Genomic DNA, 12,513 nt, shown 5'->3' on the forward strand with positions numbered 1-12,513 from the left:
AGGCCAGAGTGCAGTGGCGCAATCTCGGCTCACCGCCATCGCCGCCTCCCAGGTTTTCAAGCGATTCTCCCACCTCAGCCTCCTGAGTAGCTGGGATTACAGGCGCCCGCTATCATGCCTGGCTAACTTTTGTATTTTTGTAGAGATGGGATTTCACCGTGTTGGCCAGTCTGGTCTTGAACTCCTGACTTCAGGTGATCTGTCCACCTCGGCCTCCCAGAGTGCTGGGATTACAGGCGTGAGCCACCGCGCTGGCCAGATTATCTAAATGCATGTGCCTACCCACACTTGTGCTAGAAGAGTTTTAGTAGAGATCCCATTGGCTGAGAAACACTAGAACAAATATAAATACTAAATAATGTGTACATATGGACCTAGCATGTGGAATTATAGTCATTGGAGACTCGGGAGGGTAGAAGGGGGATGAAGGATGAGAAATTACCTAATGGGGACAAGGCACACTCTTTGAGTGATTGTTACACTAAAAGCCAGACTTCACCACTACAGTATTTCCATGTAACAAGCTGCACTTGTACCCCTTAAATTTGTCCAAATAAAAAAATATAAATAGATACACATAATAAACTCCCATTAAAACTGAACAAAGGAATTAAAGGCATCTTTTAGACTTGTCATAGAATCGGGGTCCTATCAATTTGTCTTCACGTTCTGAATCTCTTGAGTGTATGTAATTGAATAATTGTTCTCCATAAGTTTTTAGTAGAGTCACCCACCCAAGAGAGACCAGGACGTGCTTACAGCCACTGGCAATTCCCTTCCCAGGAGCCACTGGTCTTACGAACTGTCTGTAACTAAGTCATATTCTGAGGCCTCTGACAGAGCCATCTCCTGTCTCTTCCACTTGTCATCTACTCAAGGAATATCAAATGACTTTAGTATCGGAAAAAGTATAATTGAAAAACAATTGGCCGGGCATGGTGGCTCATGCCTGTAATCCCAGCACTTTGGGAGGCTGAGGCGGGCGGATCACAAGGTCAGGAGATTGAGACGTTGAGACCATCCTGGCCAACATGGTGAAACTCCATCTCTACTAAAAATACAAAAATTAGCTGGGCATGGTGGCATGCGCCTGTAGTCCCCGATACTGGGGAGACTGAGGCAGGAGAATCACTTGAACCTGGGAGGCAGAGGTTGCAGCGAGCAGAGATCGCGCCACTGCCTACCAAGTACAGTCTTCCTAACTGGAACTAATTTTAGAAAGACCAATATGTGACCATCAAAGAGCTAATTACAAAATATTTTCAAAAATTAATACATTCGAGAACATCTGTTAGTGCAAAGCTCATGCTGGCTGTGTTCAACCAGAAGGTCACTAGCTGGGGCCATGCCATGTCAGTGACTGGTTCGTTAACCTAGGACACTTCAGGAAATATATCATGCTAGGTTGATAGCTCTGAACCTCAGAGAGATATCTAATTAATGCAGAAGTCACAATTCTCAGTTGTGAGATTTTTTTCCAAATACCCTCCACCCCGTGTGGTCCTCGGGATCTTAGAACGGGCTGCTTCACTCTTCTGCCTGGAATGCTTTTCCCCTGACCACATGTGGCTGCCTCGTTCGTGTCGTTCAGAGGGGCCGTCGCTGAACGCACTCAACAGTGGCTGCACCAGCCACCCACTAGACTGTTTCACCTCTCCACCCAGCATTTCTAACCCTTCTCTCATGGCCTGTGTTCTCCAAAAGAATGAGTTCTGGCTGCTGTCACTGGTTCCCCTTTTTCAGTATAATTCCATTTATTGGGCCTTGGCTTCCCACTGGGCTTCTCTTCACTTAACTAAATACTGCTCCTCCTTTTTAGTTTTATTTCTTATTTTTTTGAGACGGAGTTTCACTCTTGTTGCCCAGGCTGGAATGCAGTGGTGTGATCTTGGCTCACTGCATCCTCCACCTCCCGGGCTCAAGCGATTCTCCTGCCTCAGCCTCCCGAGTAGCTGGGATTACAGGAGTGTGCCACCATACCTGGCTAATTTTTGTATTTTTAGTAGAGATGGGTTTCACCATGTTGTCCAGGCTGGTCTTGAACTCCTGACCTCAGGTGATTCACCCACCTAAGCTGCCCAAAGTGCTGGGATTACAGGTGTGAGCCACCACGCCCAGCCTGCTCCTGCTTTTAAGACAGCTCAGATTCACCTCCTCCTGCCCCATCCCAGGGGTCCCTTCTGGGTGCCCTTTTGAAGTCTTCCAAAGCACCCTCACCACTCTGCCTCCCTCCACCCTCAAAGCCATTCACACCCTGGTTTACTTGGCTGTGTTCGTCAGGCTCCCACACTGGACTACACACCTGTTGGAAACAGAGACGGCATATTGTCTGGCTCCGTACAGGATCATTCCATGATTTGGTGAAGAAACAAAGCACAATAAAGTAGCAAACATGGTGGGTGGGTTTTCCCCAATAAACCTGGGAAAGATATATAAAGAGAATGTATATTCAAAGACACATTGCGTGAGTATGGAAGATCCTTTATGTTGCCTGGCGTGTTTGTTTGGGCTAATGTAACAGAATACCACAGACTAGGTGGCTTAAACAATAGGCATTTATCTTCTCACAGTTCTGGAGGCTGGAAGTGCAAGATCAGGGTGTCAGCAGGGTTGATTTCTCTTGAGGCCTCTTTCCTTGGCTTGCAGACGGCTGTCTTCTTGCTGAGTCCTTACATGGTCTTCCTTGTATGCATGGAATTCCCAGTGTCTCTTCCTGTTTGTGTAAGGACACCAGTCCTATTGGATTAGGGCCCATCCATACGAACTCGTTAAACCTTAGTTACCTCTTTAAAGGCCCTATCTCCAAATACAGTCAGATTCTGAGGTGTACTAGGGGGTCAGGACTTTGCCACATGGATTTTAGCTAAGGGTACTCAGTTCAGTCCATAACACCCAGATATAGAGAAGGCAAAACGCCCAGAATCAGAGTGTAACTGTATACAGGTGGCTAAATATAGCCAGTCTATTAGATGGAAAGGCGTGTGTTTATATTTTGGAAATTTCTGAACAGATTGAGGCCTGGAAGTTACTGTGAAATGGAATTCTAAGAATAAAGATTTTTAGAAGTTATTAAAGTAGGATTTGTTGAAGGAGGAAAATATTGAGGGGAGAGGTTGCATGAAATAAAACCTTAATCTCTGAGAAGTGGGTGAGAGGGTCCCCCCAGGAGCAGGGAGTGTGTGTAGGTGGGCACCAAACCTAATGAAGTTATGACGATTATAGGCACCAGTGTGGGATGATAGGCAGCTGCCTTTCGTGGGAAGAGGGGAATCTCAGGTTCAGCCAAGGTGGGTCTTGATTGAGGAAAAGATCGAGAAGATGGAAACTAACTTTCTCCAAGCCAGGTTAAAAATGTAAATATCTATTGTGAATAGTGCCGCAATAAACATACGTGTGCATGTGTCTTTATAGCAGCATGATTTATAATCCTTTGGGTATATACCCAGTAATGGGATGGCTGGGTCAAATGGTATTTCTAGTTCTAGATCCCTGAGGAATCGCCACACTGACTTCCACAATGGTTGAACTAGTTTACAGTCCCACCAACAGTGTAAAAGTGTTCCTATTTCTCCACATCCTCTCCAGCACCTGTTGTTTCCTGACTTTTTAATGAGAACCATTCTAACTGGTATGAGATGGCACATGTACCCTAAAACTTAAAGTACAATAATAATAAAAAAATGTAAATATCTGCCTTCTGGACCTTGGGGTTTCTCCGTTGGAAAATGCTTTGTTTGCAGCCTTTCTTCATCACAGCCTACAGATTTCAGGAGTATCTTCCCCTTAGGACTAAATATAAAGAAGAGAAATGCTGCTTAGAAAACATATTTATAACCAGCCTTGCTCTGGGGCCCAATGAGACCTCACAGCTCTTGCAGCATGCCCTGTGTCTTCTCCACTCCCCTGGCCTTGTCATAGGGCAGGCATTGTGAATTTCAAAGGTATTTCGAAGGTGAATTTCAAATACTTGCTGTGCCACTACTTTTTATTACCCTAGCATCATGGCTGGTATTTCTCAGACTGCTCTCACAGCATTGTACTATTTGGCCTTCTTCGTATTATTTTATTACATCTAGCTTCCATTCTAGAATAGAATGGATTATTGGAGCCTGCTTCCAGCATTAGCAGAAGTGTTCCCTTTTAATGAATGTGGTTGATACTGTTAGAAGACATAAAATACTTTAAATTACAATTAGCAGTAAATTGTAAGATAACAGGATATCTACCAAAATCAGATGGAGAAGTTTTGAATGCTTGTAAACAACAGCATGGCTGGCCAAGGACTAACAAGGGATACATTGTATACTGACTCGATTACACTGCATTGCAGTATACCACTGTGTCATCAGAGCTGAGTTTACTCAGTCCAGCAACTTCGAAATGATGTTATGTTTTTTGACCATTACTTCTTAATTTGAAAGGATTTGGATCGTGTAAAATTTGGGAAACATACTGGAATTTTACTGAGATTATTATATCAAACGATTTCCTATTTGCATATTTAAAATTTGTACACAATACAATAGCATTATACTGTCTTAGGCAAGGAAGATTAGAGACTGAACAAACGCAGCTGGGCGCGGTGGCTCACGCCTGTAATCCCAGCACTTTGGGAGGCCGAGGTGGGTGGATCACGAGGTCAGAAGATCGTTAGCTAACCATCCTGGCTAACACGGTGAAGCCCCATCTCTACTAAAAATACAAAAAAAATGAGCCGGGCCTGGTGCTGGGCACCTGTAGTCCCAGGTACTCAGGAGGCTGAGGCAGGAGAATGGCGTGAACCCAGGGAGCTTGCAGTGAGCCGAGATCGCACCACTGCACTGCAGCCTGGGCGACAAAGCGAGATTCCGTCTCAAAGAAAAAAAGAAAAAAGAAACGGAACAAACCCAAGTTCCGTGCAGAGGCAGGTTCTTCTAAATAAACCTCAAAGTTGGAATTCAGAAGAGTAGAGAATTTTTGACTATCTCTTCTGTCTTCTGCTTCCTTAATCTTTGCCAACCTGTTTACCTTTCTAGATCTGCATCCTACGAAGCTGAGCCTCTTTCTTAATAGCTATTATGCCATTGATTCACTTTATTTTTTTTGAGACAGGGTCTTGGTCCTTCACCCAGACTGGAGTGCAGTGGTGCAATCATAGCTCACTGCAGCCGCAGCCGCCCTGGCCTCCCAAAGTGCTGGGATTACAGGCGTGAGCCACTGTGCCCAGCCTCATTTATTCATTTTAATTTATTGATACATTACTGTGGTTCTACTCCTCTTTCCCAGTCACTTGACCCCTGTCCCTTCTAACTTCATTCTGATGCTTTGCATGTTTTAATTGGGGAACTTCATTTCTGATGTGGAGCTTTCAAACATGCATACAGGAGGCTTGACATAGAAGGTGTCTGACTCAAAAAAAATCTCTCAGTCAGCTCAGTAACCAAACAGCCAACCTAAGCATGGTCTGCAAGCCTGAAAATGAGACATGCAGTTGCCAAACTTATCTCCCCAGCAGTGATTCTGGGACAGTGTCTACCTCACAGCTAGCTTTATGAATAAGTCAGTGCTGGCTGCCACAACAAAATGCCATATAGATGGGGTTAAACAACAGAAATTTGCTTTCTCACAGTTCTGGAGGCTGGAAGTCTGAGATCAGGGTGCTAGTGTGGAAAGATTATAGTGAAGGCTCCATTCCTGCCTTGGAGGCAGCTGCCTTCTCCTTGTGTCCTCACATGGTAAAGAGAGAGTTCTGGTCTCCTTCTTCTTACAGGGACACTGATCCCAGCATGGGGGCCATGCTCTTTTTTTTTTTGAGATGGAGTTTTGCTCCATTACTGGAATGCAATGGCGTGATCTCGGCTCACTGCAACCTCTGCCTCCCCAGTTCAAGCAGTTCTCCTGCTTCAGCCTCCCAAGTAGCTGGGAGTACTGGCACCCGCCATCATGCCCAGCTAATTTTTGTGTTTTTGTAGAGACAGGTTTTCACCGTGTTGGCCAGGTTGGTCTTGAACTCCTGACCTCAGGTGATCCGCCCTCCCCAGCCTCCCAAAGTGCTGGGATTACAGACGTGAGCCACCACACCCGGCTGCATCCTCTTGACTTCATCTAAACCTAATCACCTCCCAAAGACCCCACCTCCAAACGCCATCATCACATTGGGAATTGAGTCTTCAGCTTATAAATTCTGGGGGACATAAACATTCAGTGTATAACAGTACCATAGGTTTTTGAAATGCAGGCTTAAGGAGAATTTTGAATAGTACAAAGAGATTTGCAGATTTAAGATATTTTTATTAGTCATAAAATATATGACAATATCATATTGTCGTATTTCTTTATTGGCAAGATTCTAAACTTTCCCCTTGTGCCTCGGTTTCTAAGGAGACCAGATTCTTTCCAAGCAATGTTCAGAAAAATAGAGCCCTGGTGCAGTTTGAGATGTAAGAAGCAGAATATTAAAAGTGCAGAGCATTGAGACCCTGCAACAGTACATACTACCCTTTGATGCTTCCGTTTTCACTGCATTGCTGCCCTATGGCACTGCTGTAAGACAGAAAATACTTCATGCAGGTATTTTCATTCAGTAGAATTCGTCCATACCTTATATATCACATAATGGGGAAAAAGAGGACCTTGACAGAATGGGAAGCAGGACAGGTAGGTTTTGAGGGAGGCAGGTCAGCCAGGTTTGGATCATGGGGTCCTAAGGGCAGGAGGTGGTGGGAGCAGTGGAAGCGGGGGGTAAGCGTTCTTGCCAGAGGCCATCCAGCAGTTGCAGAGGAGAGGAGATGGTAGCAGGCAGAACAGTGAGAAGCGAGCCCCGGAGACAGCAGTTAGGGAGGCCGCTACTGGAAGGGGGCCTATGTGGAAGGGCATAATCGTAACAGACGTCCCTCCTTCAGAGCAAAAGCTGCCTCGATTGCCTCCCACTGGGCATGCTCGCTGGCATGTAATGGGCACCCAGGAAATGTTGAGTGAGTAGTTGAATAAATAATTAAGTGAATGCAGGCCGGGTGCTGTGGCTCACTCCTGTAATCCCAGCACTTTGGGAGGCCAAAGGGGGAGGATCTCTTCAGCCCACGAGTTTGAGACCAGCCTGGGCAACATGGTGAAACTCCGTCTCTACTAAAAATACAAAAATCAGCCGGGCGTGGTGGCGCATACCTGTGGTCCCAGCTACTCAGGAAGCTGAGGTAGGGGTGGGAGGATCGCTTAAGCCCCGGAAGGTCAAGGCTGCAGAGAGCAGTGATCATGCCACTGCATTCCAGCCTGGGCTGCAGAATGAGACCCTGTCTCAGAAAAAATAAGAAGTGAATGCCTCCAGGGCACCCAGACTCACCTCGTCCCTAACAGCAGTCTACCTCTTGTGGTACATTCTCTAGCTCTGCAAAGTTTCGCATGTTGAAACTTGTTGGGGGAAGGTTCTTGGAAAATGACGAGTGGAGAGAAGTTGGTGTCAGGAGGAATATCTTGGGCTCTTGGCTTACCTAAGCATGGATCATTGAGACAACACGGTCGTCAAAATGTAGTTTCTCCCAGTCGTTTCCATTTCTTTTCACTCTTTGAATTGCTTTTTTATTTCTCCTGAGCACCTTTTCTTTCTTACCTAGATTGTCAGTTTGCCTTGGAAATGAAACATTATCCAAGCACAATATTGCCTGCTATGACTACAGTAATGGAAGAGACAAGCACATAGGCCTTTTATAGCTGCAGTGGTTCTTTGATTAGTTTTTTTAAAAGAAGGTTTCAGTGGTTTCAGTTATTGCACATAAATTGCCGTCCCTTGCAGAAAATGAATCCTATCTTTGTGTGTTTGTGTATGAGTGTGTGTTACCGTAGGGCTTGTCTTTTGTTGTATCTATGAAAGCTTTAAGTGTTGTTTTTTAAGCTGCTTTTTGACTTTAGCATTTCAAATCTGTCTCATCTTGTTTTTGAAAGATGTTTCTTTTTTTTTTTTTTGGTAGTGTTAATAAATCCCTTGAAATTTATTTCCAAGATGGCTTAATGATTTGGAGAACACTAGTTGAGTTTCTTGTATTCTGGCTCGTACACTTCCATTATTTTGTTGAACTCAGAGCAACATAAAATATCAGAGCTGAAAGGTGCCAGAGAGGTTGCCCCCCCCAGAGCTTCTTGACCCTTGCCAACCTAGTCCCATTTCGAAAAATGTTTAAAAATGTTAAATGCAATCTGAAATGCAAAGCGAATAAAAAGGATACAGCATCACTAAAACCAAAGCAAAGTAATGAAATATAGTCTTGATTTCTTGCCTGCTTTTTCATAAATCACAAGTGGCTTTGAGGTTCTGATCATTCCGAAGGCATACTCCCACCCACTGTTGAAAAGGTTGACTAGATTCATCCCCTAATTTTACACATAAAAACATCAAGGTCCAGGGATTCAGGGAGTGTTCGTAGCTCAGTATATCAGGAGCAGAACTTGGTCAAAAACCCAGACATCCCGTTGGCAGGCCAGCATTTTGCCCACAACACTCTCGGTCATTTAAGGATACTGTCTCATGCAAAGGAGACATCTTATTCAGGGTCATCTTCCTGTATCCGAGGATGCTGGTATTCAGGAAGGGTTTTTTTAAACTTTACATCATCACAGCAGAACAGAGGCAGAGGCCTGGACAGACCCCAGGTGTGGCTGGTCCATGGATCCTGTTTATTTAAATTTCCTTTAGTTGGTTCCAGACATTTGCACTGCTGTGACATGGAAACATTTCCTGGCTATAGCCAGGAAATAGAGGGGCAACATCTCAATCTGAAGATGGATTCATTTTTGCAATAAAGTTTGGGTTTTTTGTCACATTGGACGCTTTCCCTTCACAATTCAACAGATCCTTTCAAACTTCTAATTTGTTCTTTTTTGCCAGGGTGTCCGGTGGAGAGCTGTTTGACCGGATAGTGGAGAAGGGGTTTTATACGGAGAAAGATGCCAGCACTCTGATCCGCCAAGTCTTGGACGCTGTGTACTATCTCCACAGAATGGGCATCGTCCACAGAGACCTCAAGGTGAGGCCATCACTCAGCAGCATCCTGCAGCCACTCTGCAGCCCGCAATGCACCCATCCAAGAGGGCTGATGCCAGCGGGGGCATGTGGCTGCTCTGATGTAGAGTGGGTGCAACAGATGGTGGGCATTTGTGTACTTCCAGTTGTCAGAGCCTTTGGGATCCAGACCCAGAAGTATCTTGGAAGAAGATGAAGATTCACATGGCTGGCCACTGTTCATGAGATTTTTACAACCATTATGTAGCCAAAGGGTTACAGGGAGGTGGGTTATATATTGCTTCAAGCCCATCTAAGAGACGATTTTGCTCAAGACACGTAGGCTACAGAAACCCTCCTCCCGGTGCAGTTCCGCAGCACCTTTGCCAATTCCAGCTCCACTGCAGCACAACACACTGTATAAAAGAAAGAGCAGTGGTCAGACACCATGAGAGGAAAGTGAAGGGAAACAGAAGGTAAGCAGATATAGAAGAGGGAGAAGGAAATAGAAGGGAAAAAAAACAGGTTAAAAGAGCTGTGACTGGCTTGTCATGGTGGCTCACTCCTGTAATCCCAGCACTTTGGGAGGCTGAGGCAGGCAGATCACGAGGTCGAGAGATCAAGACCATCCTGGCCAACACGGTGAAACCCCATCTCTACAAAAATACAAAAATTAGCTGGGTGTAGTGGCACGTGCCTGTAGTCCCAGCTACTCAGGAAGCCAAGGCAGGAGAATCGCTTGAACCCGGGAGGCAAAGGTTGCGGTGAGCCAAGATCGTGCCACTGCACTCCAGCCTGGCAGCAGAGCGAAACTCCTTCTCAAAAAAAAAATAAATAAATAAATAAAAATAGTGTCCTGCAGGTTCTTTTCTTACAGTTTCCTAATGAGGTTTTGGTATATTGACCCTTTACCCATTGGCACAGAAGGATCTGGGCCTTATATGGGCATATATGCCTCTCCCCAGCAGGTCTGTGTAGACACTGAAGGACAGATGTCAAACATACAGTATTGAAGGGTGGATGTCACACATATGGTACCAAAGATAGGTATCAGACATATCAACTGGAGAAACAGTAGAAAGCAGTGCGGTTGACCCACAGCTGCAATGTGACCTCATTCTAGGATGTTTACAGGCCCAGCTCCCAGAGCTTACTGCACCAGTCAAGACAAAAATTCCACCCCAGCACACATACCCACCACTCCTTATAAACACGAGGATCATATTGTCTTGAAGCTGTGCTGTACACAACTGTGGGAAATCAAAATCAATTTAAAGAACCAGTCATAAACATTTATATAAACAGAGTTTATGCACCTGGCCATTATCTGCTACTGGGTATTAAGGAATAAAGTGGTGTCACTTTTTCTTTCATAAAGACTCACTACCATGGTTTTTCTGCATGTTGTCATGTTCCATTGACCCAGGCAGTGGTTCCCGAATGTTCCCCCATATCAGAATTGTCTGGAGGGATATGAAAATACAGACTGCTGCCCCATCCCCAGTGGTCTGATTCTGTTAGGTCTCCAGTGGGGGCTGAAAACTTGCGTTTCTAACAGGTCTGCCCGTGAGGACGATGCTGGTCTGGCAACTGCTCTTGGAAAACCACTGGGCGAGGATATTTGGGAATCTTAGTGGATCCCTTTGAGCCTTCATCCTCTGCAGGCTTCTTGACATCTGAAATGGCTGTGGGCATAGTCAGCTCATGTTCAGGGCCTGGAGATACTTCAGAGGGCTAGGTAGGGGCTAGCTCAGCTGACCTGGCACCTCTGCCAGGCCTCCGGGCCTTCTCTGCTGTCTTGTGCCTCCACAAATGCCAGTTCTGTGCTTCCAGAACACATAGGCAGCTCTCTCTGAACACGTTCGTGTGGTGACCACAGGGATATGCTGTGATGGGCTAGCTGTCTGTACTTATTAGAAAAATAATTTCTAAGCAAATAAGGCATATCCAGGAGGGGCAGTGTTTATCTCTCCCTTGGAAAGGCTGACTGGCTGTATGGGAGATAATGTTTTTAATTAACCCATGTAATGCTTTTGGAGAAGTATTTGCAGCTTCCATCCTGTGGAGCCTTAAGATCACCGGGCCTGTCGTTATGTAAAGAACACTGCCATTTTAGGACCTTTCTGTGATGTCTTTTCAGAGGCACAAAGGAGTTTGATCTATGAGGAGGAAGTTGAAATTGGACTACTAAATTTGCGTAAACAGCTAAGAAAATTAAAGTTAAAACAACCTATATAACCAAGCCCAGAGCAATAGAGAGAGGATGATCGTGTTAATTTAAGCTTAGTGCAGCAATCGGAATACTGCCCCAGCCAACCTACAAATGTGCCTCTTTCTCCTTATAGAAAGTTACGCGATGTCTTGTTGCCCCAAGAAGCTTTTAGAGACAGTTGCTCTTTTTGCAAAATGAACTGACTGAGACTGGAAATGCCTGCTCCTGCCTCAGTGGATTAGGATCGGGTTTCTCAGCCCCTGCACCATTGGCATTCAGCCCTGGGCACTGTGAGATTTAGAGCAGCATCCTTGGCTTCTGCCCACGGATACCAGTACTACGTCTGGAATTGTTAACAGCTACAAATGTCCCTAGGCATTGCCAGATAGCCATCCCCTGGGGGGCAAAATTGCCCCTGGTTGAGAATCACTGGAGTGGGAATGTGATTATGGATAACATTAATGTTACCAGAAGTGTGTTGATTCCGATCTTTTTAAAGCTAATTATGTGGATTATTATAAAGGGCTGGGGCTGATCTTCCAACTCAGGTATTGGCCACCAGTTGTCTTGCAAAGATGCCATAATATGCAGAAAACTTAATTTTTCCAGGGAGTCCCAGACCTCTTTGGATACCAGGAGGAATTGTGATGCAATGTGGGCCAGACCCTCTCCCTGTGGCCCCCACCCCCACAGCCCTCCTGTTGGGATCGGGGATCAGGGCCTCCCACCCAGATGATACCTGAGCCTGCCTCTCCCCCACCATCTTCCCTCCTCCCCCACTCCCATCCCCCAGGAAAAGCCCTGCTGTCCTTACAAGGCCAATTAAAAGTATTGCTCGGCCAGGCATGGTGGCTCACGCCTGTAATCCCAGCACTTTGGGAGGCCGAGGCGGGTGGATTGCCCGAGATCAGGAGTTCAAGGCCAGCCTGACCAACATGGTGAAACCCCATCTCTACTAAAAATACAAAAATTAGCCGGGTGTGGTGGCAGGTGCCTGTAATCCCAGCTTCTCGGGAGGCTGAGGTGGGAGAATCGCTTAAACCCGGGAGGCAGAGTTTGCAGTGAGCCAAGATCGCGCCACTGCACTGTAGCCTGGGTGAGAAAAGTAACACTTCGTCTCAAAAAAAAAAAAAATTATTGATCTAAACTGTGAATGACCAGTTGATTTAACCCTCCTTGTGCATAATTGGTCTTCAAAAGAGCATTTTATTGACCCAGATGAATCTTTTCTAGGAGGCACGTGTGGATGCACTGGGCCCTTTGGCCACCCCTTGCCAGGATTATGCCTTGTTTAGCAGTGTGAAATCACTTATTCTCCGCTCCTTATCAC

General features: G+C 45.6%; 1 protein-coding gene across 5 annotated transcripts in view; it reads left to right on the forward strand.

Moving 5' to 3' along the window:
- CAMK1D (calcium/calmodulin dependent protein kinase ID) overlaps positions 1 to 12,513 on the forward strand; it is a 485,162-nt gene that overhangs the window by 402,077 nt on the left and 70,572 nt on the right. For all 5 annotated transcript variants that reach the window (XM_030819267.1, XM_030819264.1, XM_030819268.1 and 2 more), the window contains exon 4: positions 8,858 to 8,996. In XM_030819267.1, coding sequence (XP_030675127.1) covers positions 8,858 to 8,996 — 139 coding nt within the window. The remainder of the gene's footprint in view (positions 1 to 8,857; positions 8,997 to 12,513) is intronic.

Source organism: Nomascus leucogenys, chromosome 9 (assembly GCF_006542625.1).
Source record: "Nomascus leucogenys isolate Asia chromosome 9, Asia_NLE_v1, whole genome shotgun sequence".
Lineage (NCBI taxonomy): Eukaryota > Metazoa > Chordata > Mammalia > Primates > Hylobatidae > Nomascus > Nomascus leucogenys.